Source organism: Callorhinus ursinus, unplaced genomic scaffold (genome assembly GCF_003265705.2).
Source record: "Callorhinus ursinus isolate GAN/ISIS: 27379988/994484 unplaced genomic scaffold, GSC_fseal_2.0 scaffold4, whole genome shotgun sequence".
NCBI classification, from domain to species: Eukaryota; Metazoa; Chordata; class Mammalia; order Carnivora; family Otariidae; genus Callorhinus; species Callorhinus ursinus.
In genome coordinates this window covers 125,501,890-125,521,071 of record NW_027397066.1, presented here as the reverse complement: position 1 = coordinate 125,521,071, position 19,182 = coordinate 125,501,890, and the positions used below count along the sequence as shown (strand labels likewise).

Sequence of the window (19,182 nt, the reverse complement as noted above, 5' to 3'; positions counted from 1 at the left end):
AACCTGATAATGTATGAATGCACATCCCCCGCTCCTCTCTTGCCCAAGAAACTCTTGTTTCACACTTTAGCCATCATTTCACAACGCCACTTTTTCGAGAAAGCCTTTCCTAATGTGTTTTTTTGTTGTTTATTTATTAATGTCAGCGTGACCCACTAGAACACCATCAACTCCATTAAAAAAAAAATTAAAGTCCATCAGCCACATTGCAAAAAATTATGACACGTTACATGGAAAATTTAGTGGTAGTGAAATTTCTAAGTAGATATTAATAGCTCTGAAAACAAGCAGATTATAATGATCGAGGACTTCTTGCAGGAATTCAAATCAACTGCTTTTTATGAGGTATTTATTGCTTGGCTAGCCATGTACTTGGTCTTATGGAAGACACAAAAGAAAAAAAAGACTAGTTTCTTCCCCAGTCAGGCTTAGACTAGCACAGATATTGTTGGCTTTTAGCAAAGCTCTACGCTTCATTTTTCTTTTGAGAAAGAGAAGAGGAGAAATAAAACTATCTGTAATGATGAGAATAGTGTTTTTAGAGTTTTAGTAGGTTACTTTGAAAAACTAATAAAACTTAAAATTGGGGGCACCTGTGTGGCTCAGTCAGTTAAGTGGCCGCCTTCAGCTCAGGGCATGATATCTGGGTCTTGGGATCCAGCCCTGCGTTGAGCCCTGCATTAGGCTCCTTGCTTCCCGGGGAGTCTGCTTCTCCCTCTCCCTACCCAACTCGTGCTCTCTCTCTTTTCTCAAATAAATAAATAAAATCTTTTTTTAAAAAAACCTTAAAATGTATTGTTAAATAAATTTAAATTGATGTATAACGTATAATCAAAAAAGTACACGATTTCTAAGTGCACAGCGCAAGGAATATTCACAAAGTAAACCCGCCTGTGTAACCACCATCTGATAAATAAACATTACCAGCACCCTAGAGGCGTTCCTTGTGCCCCATCAGACTCTACACCCTTTCTCCAAAGGTCACCATTATTCTGTTTTCTATCACCATTAATGTTTTGCCTGTTTTTGAACTTTATATTAGTGGGAGCATACAGTATGTTCCCTTTTATGCTTTCTCTCAAGATTATGTGTGTGAGAATCAGTTATGTCTGTGTGTACAGCAGTTCATTCTCACTGCTGAGACACATTCATTTGTATGAATCTGTTGTGATTTATCTATTCTACTGTCAGTGGGCACTTGGGTTGCTTCCAGTTTTCACCTGTTACAGAAGAGTGCTGCAGTGATCATTCTTACATGTGGCTTTCAGTACACAATGTAAAGTGTTTCTGTTGGGCGTGGCGGGGCTGAGCCATACCTAGTTGTAGATTTAGGTTTTGAAGGTAGTGCCAAATAGTTTTCCAAAGATTACCAATTTAGACTCCCCACAGGCAGTAAATGAGTATTTCAGTAGCTCTATATCCTTGCCAACACTTAGGATTTTGTTAAAGCCATTCATTTGGGGGTGTGGTACTTGTGGTTTTACTTTGTGTTTCCTTAATGACTGATGAGTTTTGAGCATCTTTTTGCATGCTGATTTCCCATTTGAAAATCCCCTTTGCAAAGTGTCTATTGCAATCATTTGCCTACTTTTATATTAGATTGTCCATTTTTTCTTTGATTTGTAGAAGTTTTATTTTTTTATATGATATTTTTGTGCTTATAATTTTGGAAAGTATGGGGACTAAAAGTCAGTATTTCAATTCCCTTTAGTAGATGATCTCTTTACTGAGGTATGGCTCCATCTGACATTGCTTGCTTTCCTTCCCCCCACCCCCACGTTATTCCACTTAACCACTATGGGATGATAGTCTTATGTCACCAAGGCCAGCCCATCATCTTCTGTCAGTAAGCTTTGATTCTCGGTGGCCTTCAATGTACATGTTCATGTATTGCCAGATCCTACTTTATACATCTGTATATCAAAACCCTAAGGTAAGATCACAGAAAAACTTTATAGCTTACTGATTATGGCTCAGAAGGACCAGTTGTACACATTGAGGCCAAATGGGAAAGAATTCGTGTGTTTTAGCTAAAGAGTATTTTAAAGTCTCATGTGCGAGTCTTCCCAGTTTAGCATCTTCTTTTTCATGACTTTAGAATTGAGATGAAATTAACAGCTTTCTTTTGTGACTTAAAGATTTAACTATTTTATGTAAAACCAGGAATATTTGGGATCTCTTCATTAGTGTCAGTGTCCATGCAAGCCCACAAGGAAATAGAGCATAACATCTGTTTGGTGAAGTTGAACCTTATATCCAGAAGGCCCCTGTGAAATCATCGACTGGGTGTCTCTGATCCCGTAGCGTTGGGGTTGGGGTTGGTGGCAGTGACCCCCATGCCGGGAGAAGCCCTGAGACCCTCTTCAGTCAGAACAGCAAGGCTTTCATCTCTTGTCCTCATTGACTTCTGAAGAAGAGTTCCTTTAAACATAGGTTGAAGCTCCTCTTTTAAAAATTGTGTGTCTATTTTAAATCCTTCACTTATAGACAGGAATTGAGAAAGGAGGTGGAGTTCAGTGAGGTTAAGTGGTTTGGCCAAGATCACACACTTGTGCAATGGCAGAATCAGGACTGAAATCCAACATTGCTCTCTCCACACTGCTCTGAGACTCTGATGTTTGTGTCAGCTGGAGCAATATCCTAATAATTCAATTATGTCCTTTTCCTTCCCAATTCTGGCTCTGAGAAGTGTATTCACCCAAGTTAATTAGAGAATCATAGGGAGGTTTCCATGTTGGGAAGGGAGTGTGCTTGCCATGGTCACACACATTCCCCGGGATCCCAGCGTAGCTGATATTAATGATCACGCGTTCATATAATATCTTCTTTCCAACTCATTTTATGGCCGTCTGACTAATTTGGTTCATAATTTTAATTACGCAGTTGTACTTTTTTTAGTCTCATATTGTCTGGTATATCTTTTTACCCATTATAAATACCTAATATTGGCTCTGCTATATTGGACTTGTTCCATTTTGTTTTCTTTCCCTGCACTCCTTTCTGTTTTCTCATTCGTGTTGTTTGGTACCAGCATATCTGATGTCTGGTCAGAGGGACAAAGAGACTCGGCAGAGAGAAGTCAGGAAGCAGATCTGGAAAATGACCTGAAGGTCCTTGTTGACTTGAAAGAGAAAAAGTGGAGGAGGGTTCACACTTATTAAAGAATGAAACAAGACAAATGACTGGACAAAATCTCAGAGGGCGATCGTAGTGGCCAAGGGTTGAGAGGCACACGGCCGGGGTGGCGGGGGGGGTGGGGCGCGGTTTGCAACCATGGACATGATGGAAAGAGGTCAGGCCTAGGCCACTTTCTTGTATATTCTGCTCCCAAGTTCCAGAGAACAGAGAAAAGTGGACAGGGACAGGATGGAGACAGGAACTCTTAACCACGCAGTTTTTTGAAATTTGGGGCCAGTTAGAATTATATACATTACAAAAGCAATGTAATAATAGATTTTAAGAAAGTAATGGGGCCTTTGAGGTCTTCTTGCCCAACAGTTTTATTTTACAAATGAGGAAACTAAAGGCTAAGAAAAGTCGAAGCAAGCCCCTTGGCTCAGTTCTCGGTGGAGCAGTGGGATGTCAGTCCTATATTTTTCATCCATATTTACTCAGTTGCAAGAGTGAGAAAAGCCCAAGGCAAGGAGCTAGGTTTTATAATAAATGCATTTGGAAGTCATGGAAAGGAAATGATACACTCCGATACACATTTAAGAAGACAACTCCTGCTGTGTGGAGAAGGAATTGGAATAGGATAAGAGTGGAGATTAAGACAGCAGTCAGGAGGCTGTTCCAACATTCCAAGAACGAGATGATTGTGGCTGGGAGAGGGAAGTGAGGAGAAGGAGGTATTTTGAAGTTAAAATGTAGAAGACTTGATGGATTGGATGTGGTAGGTAAAATATAGAAGGAGTCAACGTTTTATGGCTTGTGCAACTGGGTGGATATAGGTACAATTTCTAACGTGGAGAAGTGGGAAGGGAGTAACATGTGATTGAAAGTCAGGTTAGATTGCTCTCATGCACCCTTCTGTCAACTGTTGAAACTGCCTGTTTTGATCCGTGGATCATGACCTGTTTCCCCAAGTCCTGCTGAAGGCCATAGGGCAGTTTTTTGTCACTAGGATCCTTAATTATACAGGGTGCCATGATAAACTCTTACCAGTCATCTGCTTTGGAGGGATAAGCTAAGGAGATAAGGAAGGGAAATACTGTTTCTACGTTTGTTTGCTTTTTATCTGCATAGAAATAGAATTAGAAGCCCTTAGCCTTCCTGTAACCCAATAGGAGAGCCTTGAATTGCACCTCCTGAAGGAGAAAGGGAGGAAGGATGTTTTCACAGATGTGCCTGAAAAGACATGAAAAGGTAGGGCATCCCTGTCCAGCATGCTGTTGCCATAATTACTCTTTCCACAAACAGTTTTTGAAATCCTTCTTTAGGCCAGGTCCTCTTAAAGGCACTGGGACTACTGCAGGGAAGAAAACAAAGTCCTTCCTTATGGAAGTCACATTCCAGAACATTACTTACGTAATGTAGATGCTCTACCCACTGAGCCAGCCAGGCACCCTAGCTCACAGACTTTCTTATGACATCTGGTATACAGTTGTTTGCATTTTATTTAAAATTTTGACTTACGTCTTTGCCTTTTCTTCCAAAATAGATGGCATACCTCTTGTACAACCCAGACACTAGATTTGCACTTATTAGTCGATCAACGTATCAGGAGGGACTCAGCGTTTCCTAACTGTCTGCTGGGGATGTAAAGTGGAGAGGGATTCTATCTGCTGATACTCCATGTCAGTGTGCTGCTTATCTTTAAGTAATTCCATCCTCCAGGGCTTCCTCCACCCCCAGCTCCTGTCTCAGCGTCCTCTATCACCTCGGTTTGTGGGGGCATTACCATGCCAGCACCCCTTTAGGATGCTTGGCTAGTTTTGTGCATTAAAAGGGCTGTGGGATGTCTTGCTTGCCAGCCAATTTAATGCAGGCTGACACTCCTGGCACACTGAATTAAGGTGGAGGAGCCAAACGCCCCAGAGAAGAGTCCATTTCTATGGAGATTAAAACAAGAAAATGACAGCACAAAATACCTTTATTTTCTTCTCATATTTAAATGAAAAGAAGACCGTAATTAAGCCAGACCAGAAGATGAGTTCTGATTGTTAATTGCTAAGAGAGGTGCAGTATTTTAATTTGTCCCAGTTCATTTGTAGAACCAGGCAGATGAGGTACATGGTTGGTGCTCTTGCCCATGGTATAATGCTGACAATTTGAGAATTAATCATTTTTGGATGTTCCAGATTTGTTATTTTAAAACTGTAACTATAAAATTTTACCCCCTCTGGGTAGAAGTTGAGGGAAAGTGTCGTAGCCTTTTATCTAAGAGCATGTGGCTATAGAGTCATGACTTCCATAGGGCCATGATGGTTTGTGGATTTTTTTTTAAAGATTTTATCTATTTATTTGAGAGAGAGAGAGAGAGAGCATGAGAGGAGGGAGGGTCAGAAGGAGAAGCAGGCTTCCCGCCGAGCAGGGAGCCCCATGCGGGGCTCCATCCCAGGACTCGAGGATCATGACCTAAGCCGAAGGCAGACGCTTAACCCACTGAGCCACGGCTTGTGGATTTACTCAAATAATCCCCAAATTATTTAACAGGTCTTGAACACTTCACTACAGTTTGGTGCTCTAGTCAGCTAACTGAAAATTATACCTAGAGTTTTAGAACAAGAGGCTCCATGAGACTCTGTAAAGCATTTAATATTGCTATTTCCAATTATAAAGCAGTGTGAGCACACAGTAGTATGCACTGGTGGAACTGATTCCCTGGCTGTAGGGACAACATTTGATGTATTTTGAATAATCCTTTGGAAGTAATGATAATTTCAAATGTAGGAGGAAGGGCTCAGCTCAATAAACATATTAATCAGCCCTTTTTGAGCACCTCCAGAATGGGATGCACTGAGCTGGGAAACATGAAGGTCAAGGCAAAAGGCAGGGGTTCGCTCCTCCAGCTGACTGTTTGAATCTTTTGGGTAACTTAAAAATGCAGATGCCTAGGTTCCACTCTAGACAGATATATTTTTAACCACCTCCCACCCAGGCAATTCTACTAGACATCCAGCGTTGAGGAGCCCCTGGTATGAAGTATAGTTTGGTTTTCAAGGCACCTGGAGTTTAATTGAGAATATAGGACTTCTATTTATATTCATCACTCTATTTTTTTCTTTTTTCTTTTCTTTTTTTTTTTTTGCTCCTTAAACAGAAGCATTTGGTAAGTTTCAAATGAGACATTGACATCATGACTACTGTGTTTACAAGAACAGACCCCTAGAGGCCTGGGTGATCATGAAGGAGGTAGGATTTGAACCTATGCTGTAAGGATGGGTAGGACATATGTTTAAAAAAAAAAAAAAAAGATGTGAGAGCAGTGCATTCTGAGTAGAAGGCTAGCCTCAACCTAAGCTCAAGTGTGTAAGCTCAAGGCAAGGATGTGTAAGGTATGTGCTAGGTATTAACAGGATATTATTTGGAAAATAGTGAGAAATCAGAGAAGCCTGTTTAGGACTCGGGCCCAAAGATGGGGATTTGAGTTCTGTATGTGCCATGAAATAACTGCTTACTTCAACAAGTTGTCTCACATCTCTGAGCTCCAGTTTCCACATCTGCCAAAAGTGGGACAATAGTTCCTGTCAGGTTGTTCGGAACCACTAAGGTAATACGTATACAGGCACTTGGTAAACCACAGAGCCCCACCCAGTACTAGCTGTTGTTATCACTGTCTTTTGGAGGGGTAGGCATGGAAGATTTTAGAGCAGAGGAGTGATGTATAACAAGTGTTAATAATTCATCCAATTTTTTTTATGAGTGGGAGAAAGAAATAGCTAAAAATTAGTATTTATAATCAATGCATTATTTAATGTAATTGTGTTTAGGGACTTGGAGCCCAACTTTCAAAAAAGAAGATCACCCTAACCACCCATCATGGTTGCTGCAGAGGCTATGCCTGATAAGGCAGAATGTGAGTATCACATTTCCGTAACAACTCAGTGCATAATGCTTCATGCTCCACCGGCTTTGAGGAAACTTTTAATTATTAATCCTTAGAACACTAAAGTTATTGGTGTACCTTGTAAGAATTCATCTCATTCCCTTTATTTCAATATCACCAAATTTGAGATATCTATAGCAGGTTTTAATTTAGGGTGCTGTCTAATATGGTGTCTACTAGCCACATATGGCTATTCAGTGCTTGAAGTGTGACCAGGGAAACTAAGGAACTGAATATTTAATTTTAATTCATTTTAATTTCAATACAAAAAACTGATAATTCAGTCGTCAGAAAACTTTTAACAGTTTGGAACAACTGTTTGGAATAACTTGAGTATGTGAATATATTTTTGCAAGTGGATACTTTGGAAAATCTAAGGCCAGTATCTGAATTGAGAGGTATATAGGTACAAAATACAAGATTTTGAAGACAGAACAAAAAACAATGTAAAGTATCTCATTAATTTTTAATATTGATTAATGTTGAAATGATAATACTTGGATATAATTTAAATAAAATCTATAATAATTACTGTATGTTTTTAAAATTAATTTAATCTCTTTTCATTTTTAAAAATGTGACTACTAGAAAATTTTAAATTACATATATGGCTCACATTGTATTTCTTTTAGAGCTGATCTAGACTTGGCAACACTTCGGTTAATCTTAAATTTAGGCTTAGCTAGCCTGATTGAGAAACATAGAGTGCTGAATAGAGGGTTGGGATTATCAAGGTTTTCTGGTTAAGCAACTTCCCCTTGGCTCTTGTGACCCCAGACAGTATATGGTACAAGCCAGTGGGCTTCTATTCTAGGCTACAAATAGAGTGCCATGTGGATTACTGTAACTCTCTATTTGGGTAATACAGCACATTTTTAGATGGAAAGGGCAGAAAGGAAGAATGTTCTCTAAGTTCCATTTTGCCTTTGGATCATGCCCATAATTACTTAAATTATATTTGAAGGCTGGATCCTGAAAGCTGGAAATTCCCCTGTATTTCCTTAGCAACCGAGTCCCACTCTGAGAGAGATTAACATAGAGAGATTTTTTTTGTTTGTTTTTAGAGGGGAGGTGCACTGTAAATTCTCCCTCAGGTAGGTAGGCAACCTATTAATCCTTATTATTGCAAAGACAATAAGCCACTTTGCTAAAGAAGGAATAAAGAAAGTGGGGGAGTGAGGAAAAGTGTGTAAGAGACAATTCAACAGAATGCTGTTTCATTGGAAGTGAAGAGTTGGGTCTTAATGCAGAATGTGTTGTGGAAATGATTGTCAAATATAGGTTTTAGGAGGTGATAGGCATATATCACTTGGAATTTGGGTTTCACTTGGCTTTTGAACTCTTTTTGAAAAGAAATTAGACAAATTATATTTTCCTCACTTACGTGTAATGAAATTGAATATAAACTATTTTCTTTGAGGTTCCTCTTCGAAGGGCTTCCCTTCCATTTCCTAGTTTCTACAACTCTTTTCCCTGGAATGAATTAAACCATCTTTGTTCCGGCTTCCCTCTCCTGCTCCTCATCCCTAAAGCTCCTAATCTAACTCTGCCCTTCCTCTGAACCTGCTTTGAGAAGATCTTTCAGCACACACAGTGATATTCAATCCTTTGTTAGTTTGTTTTTCACTCGTTTGCTGTGTGTTTGTTATTTTTAGCCAAGGAATATTTCCTACAAAATGAAAACTTAGGAAGAGCTCAAATATGTAAAACAGATAAGGTCGAGATGCTCTGACTGAAAGATGGAAGAGCCCGGAAGGCATATGAAATTGATGAAGCGCAGTTTTAAAACCACTGCCTTAGTCTGGATTTGATTCACTGTTTTATTGTTTTATTTCTCTTGGGATATTTCTGTTTTAAACCTTATCTCTAATAATACAATGCAAAGTCTTATATCTTTAAAGGCGAATTCATACATTCATGAGCTGGCAGTTGGTGGGATGTTGGTGACTTATGCTGGCCTATGTCATAGCATATGGATCATACCGAATGTCATGGCCTTTATTGACAATAGTTTTTCTGGAGTTAGGCTCTAAATACCTGGAAGGTAGGGATACCTAATGTCCTATTTATTTCAGCACATTTAGCACCAAATTAGCACCAAATTTAGCACACTTAGCATCTGGGACTTAGTAGGTGCTTAATGAGCATATACTAAACCTCATTGAGTCTGAGGTATGGCTTTTCTAACACCTGTGAAATCAAACACACAGGCACTTACTTTGACTATATAGGCAAAGAGGGCCTTAGCCATGTAGTCATACATCTTTGTTTAGGATAGCTCCTTAGTAAATTTTTGTGAAGGCTCTGGAGAGTGCAGCCTGTTTGTAGGAAGGTTAGAAAGCCTCTTAGTAAGGCCAGTTATTTTTGTTATGGTTATAAAAAAACACATGTTTGCAAGTCCCTAGGTCTTTCTAGGGGAGAAAAGACTTGCTCAATGATACAGTCAAGAGATGGCCAGTGGCTTGTTCCCTGTTATAGCTTCCATAATCAGGTCTTCTGGTATTTTCACTTCACAGATTTACTAGAGCAGTTACACAGAGCTCTAAAGCATTAAGAGAATTCTGAAGTTTTATGAACTACCAGTCATAATACCACTAAATTGATGATATACGAAGAGTGAGTTTTTTTTTCAAATATAAAAGAAATGTAAGAAAATATTTTAGGCTAGTGAAATTGTTTGGCATTAGAAATTCATTATCTTTCCCCATGGAAATATTAATATTTGCACTCATGTTTTATGTAGGTAGTATAAGTTTTTCAATCTCTTTGTGAACTTTATCATAAAATATTTGTGATTGCTTATAATAATTTTATTGCTTTTGGGGGGTTGCTAACTTGAAGGATTCAAAGTATAATGAAATTTTATTATTTGCAAATCTATTAATTAATTAGTTTTGGATAAAAAGAACTATAATACCAGATTTATTCAAACCAATTTAGAAAGTTGAAATTTATCTTTGTGCTACTGAAGAAATGAGGATTGACTAACGAAATTAATGATATAAACATGGTTGGAGAAGAGTTTAGCTCAATGATAGTAATAATACAATAACTACAGTAATAATTGCTCATATTTATTGAAAACTTATTATGTGCCAGGCACTGTGCTAAGTGCTTCATAACCAAGTCCAATTGAATCCTCACAACCCTGTGCAAGATATACTATTATTGTTATTATCCTCATTTTACAAATGAGAAAATGAAGGCTTAAGACAATAAAATAAGATTCATGAGCAAATTGTAATTCAAGACCAAAATAGTGTGACTCAGGAATGAGAGCTCTTAAAAGTCACTCTATATGCTATGGGTACATATTTGCAAATAAACAAAGCCTTAATTACAGGTTTTTTTTTTTAAGAGAAGGAGCATACCTTGACAACTTCCTCTTAATAGTTGAAGTTCCAATGTGCACGTCAATGTATAAAAGCTGAATGCTTGTATACTTAACATATTATGAACAAAGAAACAGAAGCTTCAAAGATTATTAATTGGATGGATTCTTATCATCAAAGTTGTTTAATTTCTCATAATTTTAGACTCATTTGTTGAACATATATATTCAACTGAAATTATAAAAATAGCACACACTAGCTTTGCCTTTTCTTTTTTTTTCTTTCCTTTTCTGGGACAAACTGGCACCAGCCATTTGCCTTTCCTAAGGCACTGAGATATGAATGCTCTTGTGCTACCTTCAGAATTTAACTTTTTGGTTCAAAGGCTAATTTTTAGTTATAGGAGAAAATCCAAACAGCTGCCTCAGCATCTTAAATGCCAACGAGGGCTCAGGTTTAAGTGCCAACTTGGAGTCAGCGTGTCAACATGCCTTCAGCTGGAGCCGTTTTAGGATCTGTGAGAAATTGCTCTCTTTGGGTGGTGGCTGCCTTTCTCTGCCTCTTTAAGAACAGTCCCAGGCCTTGTCCTATTCAAGAACTTCACTGCCTGACTGTATGGGTTTATGGTGGCAGTACCTTGATGAGTCAGAATCTACTTGCTGGCTCCAAGAGGGCCATTAGCATTGCTAGGGTGTATAGTAGCTTCTCCACAGTTCACAGGTGACAGGTGGCTATTGGTGATGGGGAAAACCAGACACACTGGTCATCAAAGAGCCCAGAGAGAAGTAAGATGCTGCCTTGGGAATTTAACTCCTCTGTCTAAGGCCAATTAAGAAGGGAAAATATCAACAGCTTTATCAGCACATTAAATTACAATAAGGGCTCAGGACTGGCAGCTTGAAATGAAAGTGTCTTGGTCTGTTTGGGTTGCTGTAACAAAATGTCATAATCTGAGTGGCTTTTAAGCAAAAGAAACTTTTTTCTCACAGTTCTGGAGACTGGGAAGTCCAAGATAATGGTGCCAATAGATTTGGTGTCCAGCGAGGCCTGCTTCCTCACTGATGGATGTCTTCTCACTGTAGGTTCACAGGGTGGAAGGGACTACCTAGCTCTCTGGAGGCTCCTTAAATGGGCACTAATCTCAATCATGAGGGCTCCACCCTCAGAGCCCTCCTCCTAATACCATCATATTGGGCAATAGGTTTCAACATATGAATTTTGGGAGAATACATGTCTTCAGTCCATAGCAGAAAGTGGTGATGAAAGGCAAATATTTCACTAGAGTGACCAGGCAGACCTCAGAGGAGTCTCCAGTACTCACAAGAAGTAGTGCATGAAGTTGGGAAAAGCAGCAGATATGTAGAAAAAAATCAGGAAACAACTCAGGAGACCAGCTCCTTGGGTGGGCTTCCAGCATGGCTGACTTCGGAAGGGCCCTCTGCGTGTCAGCTTTGCCTATAAATGAAGACTAGATCTTCATTTAGAATGAAGACATGATAGTTTTTATAAAGCTACATTTTCACCAAAAACCAGTGACTTCATCATTTCATTATGAATAAGTTTTATTGTTTGTCATGTGTATGACACCTGGCAATACTGTAATTATAAGTAATTATAGGGGCGGTAGTCAGAAGAAGGGAATTAGAGGAGGAAAGACGGTCAGGGGAGGAAGAAACAGAGGAGAGGTTGTGGCATCACTCAGAATATGTTACTGCTTTTCCTCTGGGGGGCACATGGTCTGGTTAGAAGCCTCCTCAAAGTAGATTTAGATTTTAGTTGAAACTTGATGAAACAGTTTTCATTCCAGAACGCCTGTCTCTTCCATGTGAGGACCGTGCATCATATGGCTTTGAGTGGTGACATCTTTGTGAACCATATAATGATTGACGTGTGACTTTGTGCTGTGATCTACACAAGGAACATGTATACGTCTTGAAGCATGTGCATGATGTCTTGACAAGTATTTTTTTATTAGAAAGAAGAAAAAAATCCACCAATCTATATCCTTAGAAATATGTAGATAGCTCTGAATGTGGGGCGATACAGAGGCAAGTGTGGGTGGACAGGGAGATTTGGGTTTGTCGATGACTTACATACTTTACATAGGTGAGAGTGGAAAGAGGGAAGAAGCTAGGGAGCAAGAAAAGAGGTTGTTTTTTTCTAGAATGATTGCAGAGCAGCAATTCCACTGCCCAGTGATGGGACACCTTAGTAGATGCTTTTTCTCCTAACCCAGCACTTTCAAGGGGGTGCCTAGAGTCCAAGTGGCTCCTCCTTTATTGCAAGGGTCTCCCTCAGGCTTCAGTCCTCAGGATGGTATTGCCCCCAAACTAACAGCTGCCTGTGGCCCCTGAAATCTACATGGAGAAAAGTCAGGGGAAATTTTTTGAAGGAATGAAGGGAGAACTTGTCCCCAATATTTTGTTATGAAAATTTCAAACATACAGCAAGCTTGAAAGAATTTTAAATTAATACCCATAGACTTACCACCCAGTTTTTACCATGAATATTTTACTGCATTTGATTTATTTCGTATCCATCCATCCACATGCATATCATTAGTCAGGATTCATTATTTGCTTATATTTTTTATTCTATTGATATAAAATGTATGACAACAAAATGCCAAAATCTTCAGTATATATTCACTGAGTTATAATAATTACATATGCCTGTGCGATTGATCCACTGTGCATCAGAGTATAGAACATTACTGTTACCCCAGAAATTTCCTTCCTGTCCCTTCTCACTCAATCCATGCCATCCCTGACCAGAAAAATCACTGTTCTTTTCTATCTCCCATGTATTAGCTGTGTTTGCACTAGAACTTCATATAAGAAGTGGAACCATAAAGTAGTGTGTGTGTGTGTGTGTGTGTGTGTGTGTGTGTGTAAGGATGCTTACTTTGCATAATGATTTTGAAATTCATCCATGTTGTGTATGTCAGTAGCTTGATTCTTTTTTATTGCTGAGTGGTATTTCATTTGTGAATCGTCCACAGTTTGTTTACTGTTCTCTTGTTGATACACATCTGGGCTGTTTTGAGTTTAGAACTCTTATGAATAAAGCTTCTAGGACCATTCCTGCACAATGCTTTTGTAAAAATATGTTTCATTCTCTTTGATAAATACCTAGGAGTGGGATTGCTAGGTCCTAGGTTAGGTGCATATTTAGGTTTATAAGAAATTGCTATAATTTTTCCAAGCTGATTATCTTATCTTGCATTTCTGCCAAAGACACATGAGTGTTCCAGTAGCTCCACAGCTTTACCAATTTTGGCTGTCATAAGTCTTTTTAATTTTAGCCATTCTGGTGAGTATGCAGTGGTGTCTGCTGTGATCTGAATGTTTGGGCCCCCCCAAAATTGGAATGTTGAAATTCTAACCCCAAAAGGTGATGATATTAGGAGGTAGAGCCTTTGGAAGGTGATTAGGTCAGAGGGTGGATCCCTCAATCAACGGGTTAGTGCTCTTATAAAAGGGGCCCCAATAGAGCTCCCTAGTCCCTTCCACCTTGTGAGATATCTGGGACCTGGAAGAGGACCCTCACCTGACCATGCTGACACCCTAATCTTGCACTTCTAGCTTCCAGAATTGTGAGAAATAAATGTCTGTTGTTTGTAAGTCACCCAGCCTGTGGCATTTTGTTACAGCAGCCCAAATGGACTAAGACAGTAGCTCATGATTTTGATTTGCATGAAGATGACTTTTTAATTAATTAATTAATTTTTAGATTTTATTTATTTACTTGAAAGAGGGAGAGAGAGAAAGAGCATGAGTGGGGGGCAGAGGGGCAGAGGGAGAGGGACAAGCAGACTCCCCGCTGAGCAGGGAGCCCAACTCAGGACTCGGTCCCAGGACCCAGAGATCATGACCTGAGCCGAAGGCAGACACTTAACTGACTAAACCACCCAGGCGCCCAAGATGAATTTTTTAATTGCTTAAAATATGAGAGGGTGAAAAGAAGAGAGAAAATCTTGATCCTGAGTACTAAAGGAGGTAGAGTTACAGGAATGGGGATCACACTGGCTAGATTGAAAAGCCAATTTGAATCAATAATTTGGTAATATATTTAAACTTTACTGAGTCCAGGTTAAGAAGAAGAAGCCAAGAAACACTTCTAAAAGTCAGAATCAGCTAATAATGAAGGAAATATATCAGGAGAAAAACTTAGACAGGACTAAATGAGAATGATGTAGTCCATGCTATAGAATTCTATACATAGCTTGGGATAAAAGGAGTAAGAATCTTAAGAAAATATAAATGGGATTAGAGTTATTATAATGTTATCCATTTGTAGGTGTGTATTTTTTATGTCAATGCTATTCCTACCTAATAAACCTACTGAGTTTATTTTGCAGTTATAATTTTAACTAGTTGGAAGGTAAATATTTGTAAAGAAATGTACAGCCATGTGAATTAGTCATCAGGTATAGAAAACACACTTAGATTTGTTAATAATTTTTGTGCCCAAGTCGTGTTATGTGTCTGTGTAGTAACATTTAAAGAACTTTAAAAGCTGAAGGGGATTTAAATTTTGTGTACTATAATTGGTTCCCCTAGACTTTTTTATTTTTATTTTTTTATTATTATATTATGTTAATCACCATACATTACATCATTGGTTTTTGATGTAGTGTTCCGTGATTCATTGTTTGCGTATAACACCCAGTGCTCCACGCAGAACGTGCCCTCTTTAATACTCATCACCAGGCTAACCCATCCCCCCACGCCCCTCCCCTCTAGAACCCTTTGTTTTTCAGAGTCCATCGTCTCTAATGGTTCATCTCCCCCTCCGATTTCCCCCCCTTCATTCTTCCCCTCCTACTATCTTCTTCCTCTTTTTTTTATAACATATAATGTATTATTTGTTTCAGAGGTACAGGTCTGTGATTCCACAGTCTTACACAATTCACAGGGCTCACCATAGCACATACCCTCCCCAATGTCTATGACCCAGGCACCCCATCCCTCCCACCCCCTACCACTCCAGCAAACCTGTTTGTTTCCTGAGATTAAGAATTCCTCATATCAGTGAGGTCATATGATACAGGTCTTTCTCTGATTGACTTATTTCGCTCAGTATAATACCCTCCAGTTCCATCCATGTCGTTGCAAATGGCAAGATTTCATTCCTTTTGATGGCTGCATAATATTCCATTGTATATATATATACCACATCTTCTTTATCCATTCATCTGTCGATGGACATCTTGGCTCTTTCCACAGTTTGGCTATTGTGGACATTGCTGCTATAAACATCTGGGTGCATGTACCCCTTCGGATCCCTACATTTGTATCTTTTCCCCTAGACTTTAATAAATTAGGACAATCTACCTCATCACTCTCACCATTGTAAGCTGATGTTTTCTAAAGTAAAATATTACATTGAAGGAGTATTACATACTTCTTTTGCATCCACTGTTAACGTCCACTTGGAACACTTATCTTTTATAATGTTCTGCAAGAATCATCACTGCCCAAATTTTAATCTCATAGTTTTGCCATTTGTGATTAAGAAAGTACATTAATTACATTAAAAAAATAAAACATTTTGTGTTTCTGTTTTAGGTCCTGTATTAGAGATCACCAAGCAAGATTTTTTTCAAGAAGCAAAAACTCTCTTTGCCCAACATTGTGAGAAAATAAATGAGGTTAATGCTCTGGCTTTATCTAACTTATTTTTCAGGAAACTAATAACTGTTTTTGTATACTACAATGATTGTTCCAAATGGTTGCATGAACCCTAATAGATTCTGAATAGAAGAGATAAATGAAATCTTTACTAGCTATAAAAATTGATTTTAGACTGCATTTAAAAATAAGATTTTTATAGGTATACAGATTATTTAATTACCTGTATATTTGCACATTTAATCCAATTTTTAATGTTTTGATGAATTATCACAGAAATATTTGAATTACATATCTCAAATAAATATCTGTTTTTAAACACTATTAGATAAAGCTAAACTAGGAAATATGCCATGAGCTGTGTGCCCCCAGCATGACATGCTTCCTTGTATCTTCTTTCATATCATCTTGCATTAGAGCCGTTTACCAGTCTGATCGTTCCTTGAGGGCAGTGACTCTTTTTGACTGTTGCATCTCCAGCAACAAGCTTTGTGGCTGGTTCAATAAATATTTGCTGAATGGCATAGATTTGGAAGGTGAGAAGGAGTGTAAGGGAATGGGTCAGCAAAGAGATAGGAGAGTCACTACAGGATGAAATTTTAGAGGAAAGCATCTCCAGAGGAGATGGGAAATTTGGGAGAGCAGCTGCTATTGTGACAAATGGGTCTTTGGGAAGATAGGTGACGAAAGGGGATCTTAAGATGACTTACTGTGTGCCACACTATACCATCCCCTTTTGAATACTTTAAAACATTTTTTTTAAAGATTTTATTTATTTGAGAAAGAGAGCGCATGAGCACAAGAGGGGTAGGGTCAGAGGGAGAAGCAGACTCCCTGTTTAGCGCCCCAATACTATTTTTTAAAAAACTGAATTTTAGATACGATTTTAAATATTTTTCAATGCTTCTGGTGTAGGGGAGGGGGATTATAATTGTTACATCTTTCATTTGAATGGTCCTCTAGGCTGCGACTGGTCATAGGTGGTTTTAATTTTCTAATCAACACTGTTAACACTGCTTAAGTTTTTCCTCTAGCCAATTAAAAATAATTTTAAATTATATTGATCTCACTAGTAGGCACATGGGATGAAAACTTCACAGTCTAAAGAGTTAGATAGATGTACTTCAGATAGATGTACGTGACTTTTTAAAGAATTTTATCCAATCATAAGAGTATACTCTTCCATCTTTGGTTGCTTGGCAGAACATAGTACTAGCATATTAAAACCTCCTTATTGATGTCTTGAGTTGGCAACGATTTTTGGAGGGGAGTGACGAGGGCAGGGAACTATAGCTCTATCTATGGACCAAGAGAATGTCTAGAATAGAACAATTATAATTGTTTGGATAATTACCTGTCAGAGACCTGGGGCTGTATTATTTTTCTATTACTCAAGGTAGTCAAAATTAAGAAGGAATTAAGTGATTGAAAGGATCTGAAATACATATCTGATTATTAATATACTTTTCTTGAGAACCTATTTCCGTGTATGAGCTATAATTTCTTCCATTCAACGGAAAGAGGTTTGAGAGTGTTAGCATTTTATGGACATTTGAAAATGCTTAAAAGATGCTTGAAAATTATTAAATTTTTATATGCTTACTATTTGAAAACTTCTATTTTAAAATGGACTTTAAAGTTGTATTTGAAAATATCACATATGAGGAGAAAATTACTATTGGAGAATTTACATTTTTATTTTAAGTGGAGTATAACCCTCATTCTTGTTAAGGGCTTTTGGAGAACTATAAAGGATAGCATCTGCTTTACCTGATTACTGTCATATGCTTTATAGTAAATATCTTATATAGTAAGGTATGTTGTAAAATGCATTTAGTGGATATAATTTTATTAACTTATTAATAAAATGTATAATTTTATTATATGGTTAATATTAAAATTAAATTTTATTAAATTTATTTTTGTTTTACTCACAGAAAAAAGTTCAAGGTACTTCTATAAATGTTTTTAAAAATAAACATCAAAAACCAAAATCTGGCAAATTCATACCTTTGGAGATTAAAGAAAAGGAAACACTTGATGTGGTCCAAGAATTTCGGACAGCACACAAATGTATTTGTTTTCCCAAACACCTGTTCAAAAGTGAACATTTTAAGGAGCCCTCACAACGAACTTCTTTCAAGGAGCCATACATTTTTAGTGTAAAGGAAAAATTCAAGGACTCTATGGATCTGATTGCAAAGGGTAAGTTTTTGGTGTAGCAAAGAGGTTCAGTAAACCAACAGGCAAAACTGTTTGCTTCTGGTGTGCTTTTAATGGAATTTCCTTGTTGAAACAAAAGCCCACACTTTAACTCTTAGCAGTGGAAGGTGGGGAGCCATGATTAAAATTAAAATTATGAAGCTCTGGGGCCACCAGAAATTGAGAGGAGAGAGTATGCTAATGGGCACGAGGAATTTACTGGGACAAAATTGTTTAGCCACGTCTTCCAACAGAGTGATATTTCTTCTAATATAAGACCTCAGACTGTGTAGTTCACAGTTAATAAAGCAGTGAGAAGTTTATGGCTTTGAATTCTATTGTCGAGCGGGATAGATAGGGTAGGCAAGCTGTCTGTGAATATGCTGTACTAGAGGTAAGTGCAAAGCATTATGGAGACATTGAAGAGTAACCAACCAAGTGCCAGAATGAAAGTTTCTCAGAAGAGATCTCAGTAGGGGTGCCTGGGTAGCTCAAATAGTTAAGCATCTCCAGGTCATGATCTTCAGGTCCTGGAATCGAGCCCCTCATCGGGATCTCAGATCGTCGGGTAAGTCTGCTTTTCCCTCTCCCTCTGCCTCTCCCCCTGCTCGTGCTCTCTCTTTGTATTTCTCTGTCTCAAATGAATAAATAAAATCTTAAAAAAAAAAAAAGAAGAGATCTCATTAGGAAAGGGTTTTAAGGAGAAGTTTGTTAAATGTAGGGTCGGAAAAGAAGAGGCCATTTTGAGCCATGGGAGAAAAATATTAAAGCTCTGAAGGAAGAAAGAATGTGTTGCGTTTTGGGAAAGGAGAGATGTGATAAGAAGTGAGGTTAGGAAGGTGAGCGAGGCTAGATTTAGAAGAGAATATAATAGGCTGAGGATTTGAACCTGTGTATAATAGAAAGCCGCTGGTGACTGGTGGCTTCAAGCCTGAGGGCAGGGAAGAAGGTGGAGAGGGGTTTACAG

At 38.3% G+C, this 19,182-nt stretch overlaps 1 protein-coding gene across 3 annotated transcripts in view; it reads left to right on the top strand.

Moving 5' to 3' along the window:
• Positions 1-19,182, top strand: part of IQCM (IQ motif containing M) — a 434,938-nt gene that overhangs the window by 59,209 nt on the left and 356,547 nt on the right. For all 3 annotated transcript variants that reach the window (XM_073892341.1, XM_073892342.1, XM_073892339.1), the window contains 3 exons: positions 6,933-7,018; positions 15,951-16,033; positions 17,951-18,218. In XM_073892341.1, the coding sequence (XP_073748442.1) occupies positions 6,982-7,018; positions 15,951-16,033; positions 17,951-18,218 (388 nt within the window). In that variant the 5' untranslated portion in view covers positions 6,933-6,981. The remainder of the gene's footprint in view (positions 1-6,932; positions 7,019-15,950; positions 16,034-17,950; positions 18,219-19,182) is intronic.